Source organism: Gopherus flavomarginatus, chromosome 10 (assembly GCF_025201925.1).
Source record: "Gopherus flavomarginatus isolate rGopFla2 chromosome 10, rGopFla2.mat.asm, whole genome shotgun sequence".
NCBI lineage: Eukaryota > Metazoa > Chordata > Testudines > Testudinidae > Gopherus > Gopherus flavomarginatus.
Genome location: NC_066626.1, coordinates 35443785 through 35464476, shown reverse-complemented (window position 1 = coordinate 35464476; position 20692 = coordinate 35443785). Strand labels below are relative to the sequence as shown.

Here is a 20692-nt window from a genome sequence, read left to right as displayed (position 1 = left end):
CCCCCAACCCTCTATCCCCACCTCGCCTCAGTCATGGGCTACTGCCAGTCACCATCTAGCCCCCACTCACTGGGGCAGACTACGGTGTAAAAGCCACTCACCATAGGCAAGGAAGTTTTGGACCTGCTGCCTCTGCCTATTCGTGGGCTGTCCCCTGCAATCCTTCCACTCAGCCGCAGCCTGGTGGGTTTCCAGGCCGGAGCTCCCCAGCTCCCTTGGCCTTCCCCTAGCTCTGCTCCACTCCAGGTACCTTCTCTCAGTTCCTTGAAGCCAGATCCCTCCCCCTCAAAGCTAGAGAGAGTCTCTCTGTGGCTTCTAGCCCCAGCCCTCTTATAAGGGCCAGTTGGGCCCTCATTAAGCCAGCCTCGGCCTGATTGGAGCGTGGCCCCAAGCTGAGGCTGCTTTCACTCCATCAGCCCTGCTTTTCATTCCCTGCCAAAGCCCTCTCCCTGGACTGTTTAAAGCCTTTTAAGGCAGGAGCGGGTGACCACCTCGCTACACTTGGTAAAGGTGGGTGACCCTAGAGAGTGTGAGTAATAGAGAATTTTGTGCAGGTAGCAAGGGATGCACTGGTTCAGTGCAGTCCCTTACCTGCAGAGCCCTCAGCAGAGATTAAAGCTGCAAAACCTCCAGGGTAAGGGCTGGTAATGAAAACAACACTTGCCCATCCTTGTGGATGAATGCTCCTCTAGGTTACTAGGACACACTAATCACTTCCAGGGATGCTCCAGGGAAAATTAAGAGAAGATCCTCTTTAAAGCCTTTTTACTTATGTAGGGAGAATCATCCACATATTATAGCCTATTTCCCTTTGCTGAGTTCTAAAAAGAAAGGAAAATGAATAGGCTGCCTCATCCACATGTTCAATGTGTACGGCTGAACTACACTATTGTTCCCTGGGGAGAGAATGCCCCGTGGCTAGAAACAGCCCCACACCCAGAACCCCAGATCCTGATTGAGATTTGTATCACAGTATGCAGCTCAAATCTGTCTGCAGAATGGATCACACACCAAATCCAAGTATCAGAAATTTGAGAAAGCTCTCATTTAGATTTAGAGTCTCTGATTTTGGTTGTGATTATAGCTGTGATTTTCATGCAATCTCTATAGAGACATGAGGTTCAGAGCCAGTTCCCGAGTTTGGGCCCATCTCTAGATAAAGCCCCCTTTAAAATTATTGACATCTGTAGCAACAGTAAACCTGCATATAGATAACCAGGTAGATACCTATATAACGGTAAATTTGAGAAACTAAAGTGGCTGAGTTCTGTAGTACTTCTTACCATGATACCAGTATGAAGCATTATGTAATGCACGGTTTGAGTAACATCAGCTGCATGGATCAGATTGTGGTATGGATTTTTGTACTTGCTGTAACCAACCTCCAAAGCTTCTGCAAATGAAATAAGACTGGGCACAGGGATCTGTGAGAAGCAAACATTAGAATAATAAGCTATGTTTCTCTTGCAACAGCTACAAAGTCAATGGTATAATAACTAAAACATAAATTAACACACAGTGCAACTCTGATACACCAGTTCACAAATATCCAGGTGTTGGGGCAAATTACTAAAACACAAAGGACTAGAACCTGATCTGCACTGGAGGAATTCACAGACTGCTCTGCTCCTGCTCCCCTTAGGGGACACATTCCCCTGCTTACACTATGTGCAATGTGGCACCAGCATATAAGGGGGAATGGATTGTACCCAGAAAGGTGCAGTAGGGGAGCATTCTCCGTGTATGTCTAGGAACTCATGAGGCATTCATGTAACAAAGGTATGACACATAGGATTACTAGTAGAAGACTGATCTTTATATCCTGGCCCCAATCACCTAACCAGGAGGTCAGGGTTACAAATGGTGTTCCCTGACTTCAATAGCTCACGCTCCCTCAGTGTGGGCCACACACAGTGCACAAGGAAGGGCTGTGAAGTACAGGCACAATCTAGCTCTATATTTTTTTAGGCAGTTAAATAATAAGTTTTTTCCTAAGACAAGACTCCTAGCAATTTTGTGTGATATACTGAAAACTGGGTTTCCACAATGACAGTGAAACTTTAGTTCAATATCATAATAATAATAAATAAAAAAGTATTGTGCACTTTGATAGCACTCTTTAGGTGAGTGTCTCAAAGTGCTTTACAAATATGAAATAGTTAAGTCATACAATATCCCTCAGACAGCACTGTTATGTAGCCTCCTTTAGGGTGGCATGTGGCAGGTGTTTAACACTATGCCATTAAAACAATCTAGAACAGGAAGAGGAAGTGTATAGCACTCAGCTGAAACCCCAGTGAGCATTTAGGTCAGCAGATTGTGATTTAAGCTATCTCAAATGCTCAGGACCAAAGTTTGCATGTCTACCAGCACCGTGTCTCCTTCCCAAGTCTGGGACATGGGCTCGGTACAAACTCATAAGGAAGCAAGCTACCTGTGCACTTTTTGCACCACTCTGCTGTGCACTGGGGACCTCCCATCCAAAAGCTGAAGACCTGCTTAGCTTTCAATCTTTGTCAGGATCTCAACAGCAGCAGAATGACTGTAGACAACATTAGGTGGAACTTTATTGTTATTACAATGAATATAGTCTGATGTCCTGTATGTCTTTTAAACTTTGCAATTCTGTACTTCATTTGTTCAATAAAATATAATTTTAAACATAACCCGATTTTTTAATATTTTAAATATGTATGTCTTATTTTTCTATTTGAATTTTGTGAGATGCTTCTGACCTTGAAACGGCTCATAAGGTCATATCTGGTGAACAGCTCATACATCATGAATTTCAGACTGTGCTCTCCACTTGCTTCATTTAGGGCAAACACATCAAATGACCATTTATCAACATCCTGCAGATTTAAAAAAAACAACACTTTCATATGTTTAAATAGGTCCCATCTAATAAATGGAAAAGTTTAAAACAATATCTGTTTCCCCAAAGTCACAGGTTCCCTTTATTTCATGTTACTCATACTAAGGGTTATTCTAATACTAATAACAAACCTAGTTAGGAAAATTATTAGAAAAAACCCATGTATCCTGAGTTATATAATTGTAGGAAAAACTGCTAAGCTGTTTTGTATGCTCACAGTCTAAGGCCCTGATCTTTCAAACACCCGAACACTTTACACACATAAATTGTTCCACACAATGCTCTTTTGTATAGACTATGCCATAAATACTTTAAAAAAATCATGGTAAACACTATAACATTTGTCTTTTAGGGAAACAGGCTACATACTACCTTCCTGCTTAAGAAATACCATTGTCGATTGTATGTTGTAGCTATATACAACATGATTACTCTTCTCCCAAATCCCCAAAAAGGAAAGACATGCTGCTCTCTGAGACACTGGATTTCTATTATAATTCGGAGCTGATAAAATCGTGACAGGTACATTTTATAAAGCAATTTTCTACTCAAATTTGTCCGCTTGCTCTAATGATATCTAAATGAAATCATAATGAAATTGAGATATAATAAATATCATCATATGTTATTTATGAATTTTTCAATATGGCTTTTATCTCTTATGCATATTCATTTCTACAGTACCACATATGGCCATAATATTTTCAGAAAAAGCACCCTAATTTCATCCTAAAAAAATAATTAGCACACATACAAATATAATGAAGTTACTCAATGATTGAACTGATTTCACCTTAAATGTTACTATCACTTCTGCTGGGTATGCCAAACCAACCATGTTAGAGGTCCTTCGGTACATCCTAAAAGAACAAATGCATTATTTATTAGGTGGTACTTATGCCATTTAAAAACATTTCTTTTTTCAGTTTCTCTTTTATAATTCCTGAATTAAGGGCCTAATCCAAAACCCATTCAACTCAGTGGGAGTCTTTCTATGAACTTCATTGGCTTTGAAGAAGGATCCTGTGTACTACAAAGTGTGACTTTCTGGTCTAATATTACATTGCTAGGAATACTTCTTGCTCCTCTAAGTAATTGTTGTAGCTATTTATATCAAGTCAATAAATAAAATATGCTATTTTAGTTTAGTATGGTCATCAGTACCACTATCACGGATTCACCTGCTTTGTCTCCTAACAAAAGGATGGGCCTACATATGGGCTTCAGGTATTAAAATATTCAGGCACAGATCCTCAGCTGGTGTAAGACAGTGCTACTCAATTAATTTTAGTATGAAACCATGAGTATCAAATATAACTAAGTTAATTGTGTTATTATTTAAGTAAATGTGGAGTTGCCAAAGATAGATCATTTGAGTTGTTTGGAATAGAGATCTGGATACACAACTATCTCTGACCCATTGGAATACAATTTATCTAATGTAAAAAAAGCAACTATAGACCTGAGACTATGGTTTTTTCACAAAAAGACACATTTACAAATATTCTGGTCTGCACATAGGTAATGGTCCTCATAAATGCTGTTGGAAATTTAACTCTCTTTGTGCTACTTTAGCTCATATATTTTGGCAGTCCTCCTGTATCAAGAATTTCTGATAAGTGGGGGTGTCAAAGGACCAATTTCATATTGGATGCTAAGTTGGATTTTCATTGAAGTTTCACGCTTGGATATATTCCTGATACCTGGAAATTACCTGGTAACAAGGCAGCGTGGTTCCAGAGTGCAGCTTTGGCTGCAAAAAAATGAATCCTGCAAAAATGGAAAAGTCGATCCCCACCAAATATTGATGCCTGGCTCAGAGATATGGCTGACGTCGCAGCGAATGAACAACTGGTATTTCTCAGAAAGGGAAAGCTGGAAAAATTCAAAGCAATTTGGGCTGACTTTTAGAGGTCTATGATTAATATAGACCCTGAAGATAGTTATGTAACTTCCCGTCCCCTCCCTTCCTTTTTTTCCTAACCATCTTTATTTACTTGTATTCTGATAAATCTGGTATTTTGGTATATTTGCTGTATTTGAAAAAAAAATACAAAATCATAAATAAAAAAGTAAATGTTGAGTCTTAGGCACATTTTGATGTAGATAGGTCTATGCCATGGAGTTTGGGTCCAGAACTTTCCAGAGTTCAAGAGGATTGGTATCTAGGGGTTTCATTTAGAACTCAGGACAGACCATTAGAAAGATGGGGCAAAGATGGCATTCAGATGTAGATCTGAACTTTCCCAGATATTTGGTTCAGGGTCATCTCCAATTTTGGTAGGCATCCTGGTCCCATTTGTTGCCTAGCATTTGGCTCGGATAGCACCACTGTGGTTAAACATGTTATCTGCTATCACACTAAAATCCACAATCACCTTTCTACAAATATCCCAGCCTGTACAGCATGTACGATGCTTCGAAATTTTGGCTTTTCTTCGGGTCTCCTTTTCGTCATCCCCATTTTCCTCGTGAAGGTAGAAGCCAGCCAGTCCCGTACTTCCAGTGGGACTGAATCGGATTGGATGTCAGAAAGTTCATCTTCAGTATCCAAAAGTCTCCTACAAAAGATATGAATAACTGAGAATCTGTCAAACTGAAGCAACGAGGAGGGAATAAGTGACCAGGTGATAATGTGCAGTTTTAATGGCAATTAGACTAGTTTGTAGCATTGTCTCTGGTTCATTACAAAACACTTATCCTGTTCACTGGGGAAGGGCTTTGATAGGGTTTGGAGCAGTGGAAACATCCTTTGGGGTGGGGGAGGATGGGAGGGAGTGAGGGAGAGGGGCAAGGGAGCTCAACAGGGAGCAGTTGTGACAGCATTCTACATGCCTCCTATTCCTTTCTTCCTTCCACCCATCTTTGCCATCCCCGTGTGGGAACAGCTTCTAATCTCACCTCTTTCCCTCACCTCCCACCCCCTTCGCTTCCTACGCTGTAGGGTGTGGGAAGATCACATGCTGTCCAACCCACCACATCTGTTTTTTGGTGTTTAAGTTACAATTCTTGCAAGTGCAGCAGGTTCCAGTGTGGTTGGTGGGTTAGGTAAGGTCTGACTGAGGTCCCTATGACCAGTCGGCTGCTTAGGCATTGGTCTGTATAGGCCAGTAAAGAAGGAAGTTGGAAGGCAGGCCAGATACAGTGGCTGGGTGCACAGTAACTTGAATGCAATGGCCACAGCCACCTGCTGGGAGTGTGTGCAGGGTTGGCAATCCCCACCATTTACAGAAAAGTTCAACAGAATTTCATAGCAAATGGAAATTTTTCTGTAAATTTTTTGAACCATCAAAACCTGGCAAGGTGGGCATTTGCCTCTATGTCTAGAACAGCTTGTGCCTCTCCTCATTTCATCTCTCCAACCTCAAGCATGAAAGCGGAAAGATTACTGCAAGTCTGGCATAAAATAGAGTGTCCACATTTGACTATATTATGATGACTGTGTTTCATTGTTTCTGGGTCCGTGTCAAAAAAAAAGTTTTGCCTTCTGTACTGGAGTGATAACTGTCTAAAAGCCCTAGACAAAATACTACGCCTCTAGAAAGTCAACAGTTTTCCTCAGAACATCTGAGCAATTTCAAACTACTACAGCTCTGAGTGTGGCATCTGTTGGTAAAGCACAAAAATTGCACATCCATTATGTATCACTAACAAATTACTCCAGAATTATATAAATGACTGATGAGGCTAAATTTGGAATACTTGCTGTGCACAGGTCTGGACAGCCTATTAGAAAGGAAAAAAACAGTAGTGGTGGAAAAGGTGTTGTACCACAAAGGATAACAATAACTTGGGCACTCAAGGCTCTCAGTTAATAAAAAAAGGTTAGAAAAGCTAATCTCATATTCTTAAAAAAAAAGATATAGGAAAGGATGTTCGGATATCGGATAGCAGAGTTGTGTTGGAACCAGAAAGAGTTTCCCTTGCTTGTGTCTTCAGGGGAAGCCAATGATGAAGAACCAGCGATTAATCCCAGCTTCACACTGCCTCCAGTTAAGGCTGGTCTTCATTACGGGGTGATCAATGCAGCAGGGATCGAATTAGCAGGTCTAGTGAAGACCCACTAAAACAATGACAGAGCATTCTCCAGTCGACTCCAGTACTCCAGCTCCCCGAGAAAAGTAAGGGAAGTTGACTGCAGAGCATCTCCTGTTGACACAGGGCAGTGAAGACACTGTGGTAAATTGACCTAAGCTACGTCGACTCCAGCTACATTATTCACAAAGCTGGAGTACTGGAATTTAGGTCAACTTGCCCCCGTGGTGAAGACAAGCCCTTAGGCACCTAAATCCAGCTCAGCATCTCTGAAAGTAGCAGATGCCTCAATATGGATTTTGATATATACACACGTATGAATATTTAGGCCCTAACTTTCTGTGCCTCCATTTCCATATCTGTAAAATAGGGATGATAATACATACCTATCTCCCACACAGTTCCGGGCAAATTGGATGAAAGCCCAGGGAGCTTTTATAAACAGGGCATCTCTGGAGCAGGTGTGCCCCTCCCCTTGGTCCTGGGTTGAAGGCACAAATTGATCTTGTTCCCCAAACTTAAACTACAGTGTAATCCACATAAATCCCCAATAGTTCACCTTTATTATAAAACATCTTTGGGGCAATTGCAATGTTTATAATCCTGACTATTTGGCATTTGATATATGTTTTATATAACCAGAAAAAAAAATCTTATAATCCCTCAATCATTTTATAAGTGTTCAAATTATTTCTCAAATGGGATGAAATTTACCTGCAATGTAACAGTTGCAGAAGGCACTTCAGTATAACACAATGTGGATCTTAAATTGCATGGGAATTAGGCTGCTGCAGAACAGGCACACATCCGTGTATGGTGCAGCTGGTCCTTTGTTTTTGGTTTATATTTTGTTTAAAGTTTCTTAGGACTTATCTGTACTTATAAAAAAAAAAACTGAAAAGATGGGGGTGGAGGGAAAGTCAGTAAAAACCAAAATGAAGAGCCAGCAGCCAGAGCGGTGAGGGCTACCTGGTATGTATGGAAGGTGATCGCGAAGTTGGGGTAATGTGGGTCTTCCGTTCTTTACAGGCTTGTCACTGCAGTGGTCAAGTGGTCTCTGCTATCAGACCCCAACTCCTTGCCCATCCTGCTCAGCCACTATGCAGCAGCAGCTGCCAATGGAAATTACCTGAGGGGGAACCAAGTCTGGAGAGTGCAAGCGTTTTCAAAATTTGGGTTAAAAAAGTGGGTAAAACCTGACTGCTTTTTCAAAACCTGGACATTTTTCTGGGAAATTTGGTAAAAAACAAAAATGAAGAGCTTTGTGTGTAGGCTACAGCAGAAGAGTTTGAGGGCAGGCCAGGAGCATGGTGGGTGGGAGCACTTAACTTGAAAGCAATGGCCAGAGCCATGTACTGAGAGTGTTCAGGGTTTGAAGTCCCCATCCTTTACCCAAAGGTCCTATAGAATTTCATAGAAAATAACTTTTCTATAGATTTTTGGACCATCAAAAGTTATTGAATTTAATACTTAATTTTGTACCTGCTATACAATTCTATTGGATAGCGCCAAAATCCTATATTCTCTATTAAAGTCTACAGAGTTAGAAAGAAATTTCTCTAGAACCCTCTTGGCTTGAGTCCTCTCGGTTTCATTCCTATTAACTTTTCCAGTCCTTTTCCACAATGGATTCCAGCCCAAGGAATGGTGAAGCAGCATTAAAAGGGCTCCTCCAGGCTGGACAATTGAATACTTTCCAAATTCTTCATAACCATCACATACAAACCCATTTTCTCTGACATTGTGTGGGGGATGGAGGAGCTTTCTATTTTTCCTCTGAAAGGAGATTAAAAACTAGAAACTGGTTGTAAATTTAGTTTTCTCTGGCCATTTTTACTATTCCCTCACAAAGATAGGGCCTAGTCTGCCTGTGATGGATGTTAACAGAAGTTTCTATATGAACACAGCACAAGAACAGGGGAATAGGAGAAAATTGCCTTTTTAACCAAGTTGTTTCTTTTTACTATTTAGTTTTCCCCTCCTTCTTTCAAGGCATACTCCAGCAATTCTCATGGGACCCCTTATTTCTCATGAGAGATACCCGGGTGGCAATTTACATGCAAGAGACAGTTTGACGGTACACCCACACTGCATGCTTGTTTCGGGGGCATGTAAAGTACATACCTGACCTCAGCACGGGTATAAGTAGCAGCGTAAGCGATGAGGCATGGCTTAGGCAAGTAGAGTAAGAACACATCTGAAGGTTGTGGGTATAGAGGTGAGTAAATACCATTCACACTCTACTCACCCCAAGCTGTGCCTCCCTGTCTACACTGCTATTTTTAGCAGTGTGGTGTCATGCTGCTTCCGGTGCTGGCGCCTTTCCTCTCTGCAGGAAAAGACTCCCCCCAGCGGGGAAAGGCTCTGGAATGAGTGAGAGAGGGAAAAGGCTCTGCCTGCTCCCCATTGCTGGAGCCTTTCCCTGCAGCAGAGAAAGGCTCTGGTAGAGAGATGCTGAAGCCCTTCCAGACTGCCAGCCCTCTGCCAGAGCCTTTCACTGACACATGTAGCTACACTCCCAAGTGTGAATGCAGCCTGCTTTTCACTGTAGCATGTAGATACACAGACCTTACACGCTGCCACTAGTGGTGTGTAGAGTAAACATATCCTAAATGGCTCTCATTCCTGCTTAACAAACTAGGAAACCAACTGCTGCAATACAGACATTGTACAGTGGGCCAGATCCTCAGCTATTATAAGTTGGTACAGCTCCCTTCCTGGGATAGCTAAGAGGACTTACTAAGTTTTCCTAATGCATTATTAGTCTCTTTAAAGAATCCAGCTGAATGAACATTTTACCTTCAATATCTATCATTACTGTCTGGAGTTCCTCTCCTCCAATTCCATCTTAAACCCCCTCCAATCATGCTTTCACCCACTGCACTCAACTGAAACTGCTCATCAAAGTCTCCAAAGGCCTATTCCTAGCCAAAAAGGAGGGCAACAAAAATGATTAGGGGGCTGGAGCACATGATTTGTGAGGAGAGGCTGAAGGAACTGGGATTGTTTAGTCTGCAGAACAGAAGAATGAGGGGGGATTTGATAGCTGCTTTCAACTACCTGAAAGGGGGTTCCAAAGAGGATGGATCTAGACGGTTTTCAGTGGTACCAGATGACAGAACAAGGAATAATGGTCTCAAGTTGCAGTGGGGGAAGTTTACATTGGATATTAGGAAAAACTTTTTCACTGGGAGGGTGATGAAGCACTGAAATGGGTTACCTAGGGAGCTAGTGGAATCTCCTTCCTTAGAGGTTTTTAAGGTCAGGGTTGACGAAGCCCTGGCTGGGATGATTTAGGTGGGGATTCGTCCTGCTTTGAGCAGGAGGTTGGACTAGATGACCTCCTGACGTCTCTTCCAACCCTGATATTCTATGAAAGTTGCTCTCTGTATGTATATATATATATCTCCTCACTATATGTTCCAATCTATGCATCCGAAGAAGTGGGCTGTAGCCCACGAAAGCTTATGCTCAAATAAATTTGTTAGTCTCTAAGATGCCAGAAGTATTCCTGTTCTTTTAGCCAAACTTTTTGACATCTCCTCATGGATCTAGCTGTCAACTCAACATGGCTAAAACAGAGCTCTTAACCTTTCCTCCCAAGCTCTTCCCCAACTCCTTTCTCAACCACTGCAAACACCACCACAGGCCTGTCCTCTAGGCATCCTCTTCAACTCAGACCTCTCAACAGATCCTCACATCCAGGCTTTGCCGAAATCTTACATTTTTTTTCTGCAGAACATGTCTAAAATGTGGCCTTTCTTATCTAATCACACAGCTAAAACTCCAGGTTGTCATTATCTTGTATCTCAATTATTGCAACATACTTTTCTTTGACCGTGACAATCCTGAACTACTCATATCCATTCAGAAAGCTGCTGCAAAGATCATATCCCTAGCCCATCACTTTGACCATGTCACCCCTCTCTTGAATCCTTTCACTGACTATCATCTCTATCACATCAAACTTAAGCTACTTATCTTCCCTATTAACACGTTTCATAGTCTATGCCCACCCTATCTCTCATTTACTATCAAGTTGTTAACTCATGCCTCTGACTGGTGCAGGTAACAGTCTCCTTTGCCCACTTGTTAAATTTTCAAACAAGCACCTTTGTGCCTTTCCTGTGCTGCTCCTCTTGCTAGGGAGGAACTCCCTGTAAACATCTGCAAAGCTACTTCATTATCCTCCTTCAAATTGCTCCTTAAAAACTCTCCTTTGCTGTAATGCCTATAAAAACAAACAAAATCTTGATAATGTTTAGGTTACTGGTGCATTTGAAACCACTGCCTATAATACTAACCCATATTATTTCATTGAACAAAGTGTTTTGTTTGAGCTGAAACTATTTTTTTGTTTGCTTTTTTGTTTGAATTTTTTTTGTTTCAAGTTGGCCCTAAACTTTCTCTGCTCCCTTCACCTCAGTTTACTCACTGAAAAAAAAAATTGGTTATTCACAGAGCTGTAATTACAGCAGTACATGCACTACAAACTGTTTGTTCCTAAGGGTTTTAGAGAGACACCTAAGACTTTTGGGGAAATAAAGTATTGTAGAGTAGGGAATTATGTAGATTGCACATTGGTGATGGAAATATGAATGGCCTTTGGTTAAATTCATTAATGATTGTGAGGCACTGAGGTACTACAGTAAAGAGCCATATAAGAATCTAGATACCTGGCTGGCTGGATATATAGATGAACAAACAAACATATACATTTGAGTTAAACCAAGGAAAACTAAATAAGTTACTTACTCACAAAAGAAACAAGTAGCCTTACTCTAACAAGTACATTATTCATTGTAATTCACTGTATACCTATTACGTAAAATACACAACTCTTGTCTAATATAACCTGTTATTTTTGTCTACTTCCAAATCTATTCACTTAGTCATGCTAATGAATGATATCTAATTACATTTATATAGGTGAATAGTTAGGCCACCAGTAAACACCCTACCATTAGTTAGGTACAGGACTCTGGAAACGTCTATGCTATAACATACAGATCTTATGACTCATGAGTATGCATTAAAGTAAACATTTCACTTTACTTTCACTGTAAATGAACACTGAAAATTGCCCAAATTGAAACATACTTCCCAAGTCATAAAAATCTCATTAAAGCATATTATAAACAACTTTAGATTGTCTTAAGTATTATTCACAAAATACACGTAAGTACAAATGTGACTGAATTGGGATACAAGGAACAATTGAACAGAAGTGTGCATCAACTAGAAATATTAATGTAGTACTTACATAACAGTGGATAAAATTTTCTTTTTGACCTTATGGCTGTCTGTTTTTGATTTGGCTGAGCTGCAATTTGTTTTGACACCAATTTTGTCTTTTTTATCCTGGGTCATTTTGTAGCTGCTTTTTGTGCCTTAGCCCACTTCAGTAAATCACTACATTAAATATATTAAGTAAATTGTATGGCCCCTTCTCCTAAGTGAAGGTCATTCTTACTATTACTACGGTTGCTCTGAACATAGCAGTAACAACAACAGTGTGGTTCTGGAGCAGATGTATTATGAGGTCACGCTGATGCAATTACTGATCATTGTAATGTAATCACTGATCTGTGTAATCTCTATGGTATACCCATGTGGATGGCATCATTTAACATACAAAAATTTCATACTAAAGAGTATTTTTACTTGTAATCTCTGATTACATATACACTTCAAATCTCCATTTCCTTACAAAATTTCAGTAAAAGAACAAAGAATTATTGATTTTTTCCAATGAAAGTTATTACTGTACAGATAAGTGGAACTCATGTTAATTAAGACCAGGATTGGCTATAGATTAGTTGGAAAGCCTCACGGACACTCAAATTATTCCACCTTCTTGATACTCCTGCACATTTAACAGTTATGTTTGACACAGAGGCCTTGTCTATTCTAGGGAATTTACCTTCTGCTGAGAGATCGAGTACAGCTGAACTGATGCCGAACAGGGTTTAACTGCAAGTAGTGGAGCAAGAGGAAAGACCATTCAGTGGTTAGGTCACTAGACTACAATCTTGGAGACTTGGGTTCAAGTGCCTGCTCTACCGAAGACTTCCTTTATTACTCTCGGCAAGTGAGTGTCTCTCTGTGCCTTAGTTTCCCATCTGTACGAGGATAATAGTATTCCATAACCTCACAGAGAGATTTAAAACTCAGAAACGGCAGACACACGCATGAAAGATTATAATGGGGCCATCTAAGTATTCAACACCTTTGCCGCAAATATGATTAAACACTGCAGGTGAAGAGAGTATGCCAGCCAGACCTGCCTCCAAACCCACCTGTGACTTTCGCCTCCAGGCTGCTCAGCAGGAAGCCCTTGGTGTAATGCAAAATTCAGAATTGCCAGATAGTAACTTTATACATAAGAGTACTTCAAAGATACGTTTGTTGGAGAAGAAAGATATGTCAACTAAACTTGAAGTACAATCTCCTGAAAAGACAACACTGAACCAGTATAGTATCATCATCACATACAATAGTGCCTACAGTCAAAGAAAACATGAAGAACTGGGTGACACTGAGAACAGAACCATGGAACTGTACCATAAGCACAACAAAATGAGGAAATAGAAAATCTCAGTTGTATTAGAGGTGTTGAGATCACAGAGCTTAAAGCAAAAGATTTTTTCATGGTCTGATTCTGAAGGAGTTAAGACATTATATAAATAATAAGCAGGGAAAAACAGAACCAGCATTAATCCCTAGAGCTGTCAACTTTATTCTCAACGCCCCTGCACTCACAAAAGAAGACAGAGACAAAGAAATATTATTCAGAATGAATTCTAGGAGACAGGATTCAAAGCACGTGGCTTAGCTATGTGTGTGCAGAAAGAGTATTTACGAAGTGGAGACAGAAAGAAGTAATGACTGTTAGAAAGAAAAGACTAAGACAGAACATAGGTTTTGAGTGTTAAAATTTGGCAGGACTTTGTGCATCTGCTCCTAATTTCCTGAAAAAACTCTCCTTTGTGGCTGAAACTTTCCAGGTTCATTCACAAAGTAGAGGTGATGACTTTCATTTGTTTTGATTTGAGGAAAATCCTCGCAGCTGCTTTTGAGTTACTGGAAAGTGAAAGGGGAAAAACACTACTACTACAAAATTTGTTTTTAGACTTTTTTCATTTATCAATAACTCAAAGTTACTCAGGAAAAACCTCCAAATTTTGCTTGGAACAAGTGAGGACCAGGCTTTTTACTACTTATGAAAAATAAAAAAAAATACAAATCAGAAAGTTAGATTAAACTGATCACTTCTGAGCGTGTTTGTTTAAAATTTTCATTTCACATTCACTTAAAATCATGCTAAAAATTAGCAGATCTTAATGAAAGCCTTAGGTTTTTGTGGGGGGTTGTGTGTGTATACACACATGTGCACGATACTTTCCTGGCCTCAAAGACCCAGAAACTGATGTTGGGATGATCTGCAGGAGACTGACCATAAAACATGCATCATCAATCTCCATATTAAGGCTCAGATTCTGCAAGCATACACACGTTACTTAAGGAGACATGTGAGAAGACTCTTGAGTAGAACCAGGAGAACGAGGTTTGTTGGCAATTTTGAAAAGTTGAAAAAAAAATAGTTTCAGGTCAGACCATAAACAATTTTTGAAATTTTCAGAAAATCAAAAAGTAAAAATACATATATAATTTTGGTCAAACAAAACATTTAATTTTGACAAAACTGAAATATTTTGTTTTGATTTCAACCACTTAAATGTTTCTGAACTTTTTTTAAAAAACTAAATTAAAGGAAGTTTTGAAATGAAAAGTTGTTTCATACAAAAAAAAATTTTTATTGTTTCTTAACTTATTATTCTTTTCCCCCTTAAATAACCAACTTGGTGACATCAAAAAGATTCTCAAAACATTTCATTGTTGCCAAATCTGCATTTTTCATGGAAAAAAAAGTTTTGGTCCCAAATTTTTCCCCAGCTGCACCCTTGACTTTGCTCAATGGGAATACCCACATGCACAAACATTTGCAGAATAGGGAATCAAATGTCTCTCATATTGTTTCAGTTATGCAACTGTCTTGTAAAGTTAGCCTTGCATAAAAATGTATCCAGTCAAATAACTGCAGCACAGATGTGAGCTCGCCGCTCCCCTCTATCCTATTCACCTCACTAAGTTGTTTACTCTGCTCCCCAGAATCCTATAAATATCTGGGAGGTGTGAACTTCAAAGCCTAGTTGAAATTATTTAAATTTTAGTATGCATAAACAGGTAATATTCACTCTACTTAAAAACTAAACGATATAAAAAACGAACCAAAAATCCCTTATATTAATGTAACAATTAGCTAAACACAAAAAGTCAAGAAATGCTAAATCTAAGATTTATTTTACTGATGTAACATTAATTCTCTGGCACTGCACATATATAATATCTTATATTAAATATATCTAGTATGTGGAATGTGGGTGTGTTAAGATTTTGCATTTAATTATATTCATTCCCTGGGTGGAACTCTCATTGACAGTAGTGGGAATGATGTGCGAAAACTGAATATAGAATATGGCCCAGAGCATTTAAAACATACTGTAAAAATGAGACAAATTAATATTGTACTTAGAATAACTAACAACTTGATCTATTTGTCATGGTAGAATGCTTTTTACAGAGTGTAACTCTTCAAACTCCAAGTATTGTTAATTTACAGCCTTTTCATTTAATTAGAATTTTAAATATAATAATGGAATAGTCAGAAGTACATTTCTTTTCCCTTAGGAACACATAAAATGTACTATGGAGGAGATGAGAGATAAGAAAATGAGTCCAAATTTAAACCACTTAAAATTATCCGATGGTGAAAAAATAAACTCTTACTGCTGATCTGTCATACCGCCTGTGAAGATACTGAAGTTCTAATTCAGTAAAATATATTGTGGCTTCCACAGCACCCAATGTTATGCATAGTGGGGGGAAATTGGCTCTTCAACTCAGTCAACTGATAAAGCCTGGAATCAACCCCCTGGAAACTGTTTATAAAATAAAGTGCTTATCATACAGAGAACTTAAGAACCCATGGGAAGATAAAGTACTTATAGTCCAAACAGCAAATTCATTCGCATTTTAACCACCAGCCATGACTTTTCATGAATTTTACTGGCTTAACCGTTCTCTCCCGAAATTAATGTGCACAGTTGTATCCAATTCTCAAATACTTCCTATCCTAGGTCAACTGAAAAACTCTCATTCACTTCCATTGAAGTTGGATCAAATACAATGTGGTTGAGGCCATCTTGAGCAGAAATAGGACTTTCTTGCCTAAGCAAAAAACTATCAGTCTTACAGGGAAGAGTCCACCTCCATATTAGCCTCTCAAGGGGTTTCAAGGAGCATGCTTAGAATAGTTGTCCTGACATTATTGGCAGTAACTTAATAGCAATAAATGGCAAAAACGATATGCAGAACTATAGGCACTGTGGTGATAGAGTAGTGGTGGGACATAAAATGTCTAATTTTGGATTTCATTGCTACAGAAGTTAATGAAAAAATTCTCTTATGTAATAAATGACCCTTCCTCTTTCAGCTGCCTTTTCTGTTCAGAACTGTGGATCTATAGCCCAAATTTTTCCCAACAGTCCAGGAGAGTTGTATCTGGTGTCTGGCCCAGGGCCATCTCTGATTAAAAAGCTCATTTCAGAGAAGATAAGGCTGAAGGTTTTCAAAATGCAAATATTTGAATGTTCTATCAAATTGCCTTTTGTTGGCCCTCACAAGATTTTGGAAGGAAGGGAAGACAAGGAAGATCTTTTGAGGCAGTATGCAAGGTTGGTGAGAAGGGAACAGGCAAGTGAAAGATATTATAAAAGAGACTGAGGATTATTTTTAATTAGGACAAGACTGAAAAATTTTAAAAAAGATAATGTTCAGTTAGTAAAAATCAGTAACTGCTTGAAAATGGCATGATCAGTTTACTAAACATCATATATGAACTGGGAGGAGAGGGGGGAAATTTGCAGAATTTTAGACAAAATCCCAGAGATCTGCAGTTACTTTAGAGGTGTTTCATATCCCCAGTAATTGTGCTAAACTCACCTCTAAGAAAAACCTGCAGCTTATTACAAAAGATCTTTTAAAAGGGTTTTTAAATTATTATTATTTTTTGTAAAGCTAAGAAGGCTTGAAAGCTTTTTGACAACACAAGCTTCTTTAATAGCAGTTTTCACAGAAGTATCTTTTGTGAATTCTCTTGATGGATGCACAGAATCATTTTCTTTGAATGAAGCACTTATGGCGGGCAAGGCTACTTCTGGTAGAGTACATTCAATCATGTCACACGATGGAGCCTGAGAAGAGTACTATGAAGTCATGGCAAACTCATCTGAACTGTAGTTTCAAATTACATTATCAAACTTAAGTAGATCAACATTTTAATTTTTTGTTTATGGAATCATCACATTCTATTACCCATCTGTCAGGTCCAAGTACAAAGAGGAGTCATCTAGTTTATATTTCGCCATTTGGACAATAAATGCCAGACCAGGTGTCCTTCCCTCAGTGGACTCACAGTAAACATCTGTTTCAGATATTTGGTCATCCTTCTGGAAATCTCAGATTTATTTCTCTAGGTATTCATAATTTAAAACACAATCTGCTTGAATATATTACCCATCTCCTCTAAAATGAATTGTGTCACCTTCCGAACACTAACCCTTCCCATTTTTCATGGATGCACATGTAATACACATTGTTTTCTTCATTTAGAAATGAATGACTTAATCAGTCAATCTTTTGGGGTGGAGGGATTGGGGCAGTATGATTTTTAAATTTAAGTAAATATCTAAATCTATTTTAGATATTAAGATTTCACCAATCCTGCAAAGAGATGTACTAAAGTAGATCACTATGCTGATGACCTCATAGAGGGTTCAGTACGAGCACATCTGGTTTTGCATGGACAGGACCTAAGAGTCTATGACAGGAGTCGGCAACCTTTCAGAAGTGGTGTGCCGAAGCTTCATTTATTCACTCTAATTTAAGGTTTCACGTGCCAGTAATACATGTTAACATTTTTAGAAGGTCTCTTTCTATAAGTCTATAATATATAACTAAACTATTGTTGTATGTAAAGTAAATAAGATTTTTAAAATGTTTAAGAAGCTTCATTTAAAATTAAATTAAAATGCAGAGCCTTCAGACCGCTGGCCGGGATCCGGGCAGTGTGAGTGCCACTGAAAATCAGCTTGAGGGCCGCCTTTGGCATGGGTGCCATAGGTTGCCTACTCCTGGTCTATGAAAATGCATCACCCTGTTTTCAGGATAAAATCAATTGTATTATAGCTTAGAGAGTCAACTGGACTTAGCAATTTATATATTCTATGAAAATAGAGACTGTAATTGCCCCCTAATATCAGGTGATGAACTAGAGCTGTCCAGATTTTTCAGCTCATTAGCAATTTTGAAAAGTTTTTTAAAAAATTGTTTCAGGTTGGTCTGAAAACAAAAATTTTCTAAATTTTCTGCAAATAAGAAGGCTAAAAGTTTCATTTCAAGTTGAACAAAATATTTCTTTTAGACAAAAATCAAAATGTTTTGTTTTGATTTTGAACATTTTTAACACTTCTGATTTTTACAACACAAATAAAGGGAAATTTTGAAAATTAAAATGATTTTATACAAAAAATGAAATGTTGCATTTTCAAAATGCCAAAAGTTTGATTTTTTTCAGCTTTTTTTTTTTTTTCAAAACCAACAACTTTGATGAAACCAACAAATTCGAAAAACATTTTAGCATCAACAAATCTGCATTTTTCATTGAAAAAGGTTTTGGTCAAAAAAATTTCGCTCAGCACTACGATGAACTCCTCCTGTCAGGTGCTTTCAATAGGAGCTTAGGACCTCAGAAGAGGAAATAAAATAAAAATTTCAGCAAAAGTCTTCACTGAACCTTATTAGTCAAACATACACTGGTGACATAGGAATGCAAAATTATGCTTGTAGGTGTCTAAATGTAGGTAAACAAAACATAACATTTTATTCTGAGTCAAACAAAACATTTATTAAAAAAAATTCCTCAGATTTCCAGCACAACATTTATATACATATATATATAAACAAAACATGAAACAGCATGAACTTTCTGGACACCACAATGAGCTTCAACAATGGAACCCTACAGACAACTATATACAAGAAACCCACAGATTACCACACCTTCCTTCACAGATCCAGTAAACATCCCAAACACACTAAGAAATCTGTTGTCTACAGTGCGGTCCTCAGATAGCAGAGAATGTTCTCTGAGGAGAAAGTCTTGGATACATGCTGTCACCCACTTCAAGCCACCTCCACCAAACGAGGACACTCCATTAGAGAAGTAGATCACATCATGGAACAGGCCATCCAAATACCCTGAGAGAACCTGCTTCAATACAGAAAAACAACTCTTCAACTTCGCACCTCTAGTTGTAACCTACCACTCCAAACTGGAACCCATTGGGGTATCATTAAACAACAACAACCTATACTTGATGGGAACCACATCCTGAAAGAAATCTTTCCCAAACACCTTCTTCTGGCCTTCAAAAGACCCCCTCACATACACCTCGCTAACACCATCATCAGAAGCAAGCTCCCTGTAAGTCAGCATACACCAACTAAAAGCAGCACCAGACCCTGCCAGAACATATGCAAAACCTCTAGACATATCTCCACTGCTACAATGAACAATACTTTCCACAACACTCCTTTCAAGATCTTTGGGTTCTTCTACATATGCTTATCACAACATATGGTGTACTGTATGTCATCCATTGCATTAAATGCCCCAACAATTATGGGGACAATCACTACACTCACACAGAAAGATAAGCCAAAATCATTACATTATCCATTTTCAAACACTTTTCACAAAATGACCACTCCACATCTGAGCTCTCAGTCCTCATCCCCAAAGGAAGCCTGCACAAACACCTTTAAAAGACAAGCCTGGGAGCTTAAATTCATAACTTTGCTAGACACTAAAAATCATGATCTTAATAAAGACACTGGATTTATGGTTTATTACCACAATCTGAAACCCACTAATCTCCCTTCTTTGTTCTATTATTGCAGGAATATTAACAGGCCACTTCACTTTGAATGATCCCATAGAATGTCTGTTAACTACTTATGCAAAACAAGCTGTTCAACCTTGTATTTAGCTGGGACACTGAGTACCTTTCCCAGACCCAAAGAAGAGCTCTGAGTAGCTCGAAAGCTTGTTTCTCTCAGCCACCGAAGTTGGTCCAATAAAAGGTATCACCACACCCACCCAACTTTATGTTCTTCAGTTACAAAAAACTGGCCACAGTAATTAAGGGAGCCATGCTTTACAGACAGAGGGATGTGGAAAATAATATCAATAAAAGGCACAGGAGCTCCACTAGGGGTAGGGGTAACAAATGGGACTATGTCATCTTTGCAGTTGTCTCATCCAGGTTAGCCTTTCCTTTCAGATTTTTGTGCAATCTGGAGCAGCTTCAGGGCTGCTCTGAGTTGAACTAGATGCAATGGACACAAAGGGGCTGTTGCAGTAGCAGGGGATCATAGGAGCACAGGGCAGCTCTAAGCCAACATCCTCCATCCCCGGGGCTAAAGGCTGACAGACAGTTGGTCTAGAGCAGGCTACACTGGCTGTACTATGCCTGGGGATCCCTCTGATTCAGCTGATGTTATGCTCCATTTGCCTTGCTGCAGCAGTACAAGAAACCCTTGCATGGGGCAGGATCAGGCCCAAAAATTATATAAAAGCTGAAAAAAATTCTGAAATAG

The 20692-nt window shown here is 39.1% G+C and overlaps 1 protein-coding gene across 5 annotated transcripts in view; it reads right to left on the bottom strand.

Moving 5' to 3' along the window:
• The window catches only part of PDE1A (phosphodiesterase 1A), a 287403-nt gene that overhangs the window by 76632 nt on the left and 190079 nt on the right, over positions 1-20692 (bottom strand). For all 5 annotated transcript variants that reach the window (XM_050916412.1, XM_050916411.1, XM_050916414.1 and 2 more), the window contains 4 exons: positions 5254-5436; positions 3669-3735; positions 2736-2852; positions 1284-1424 (listed from right to left, as the gene is read on the bottom strand). In XM_050916412.1, coding sequence (XP_050772369.1) covers positions 1284-1424; positions 2736-2852; positions 3669-3735; positions 5254-5436 — 508 coding nt within the window. The remainder of the gene's footprint in view (positions 1-1283; positions 1425-2735; positions 2853-3668; positions 3736-5253; positions 5437-20692) is intronic.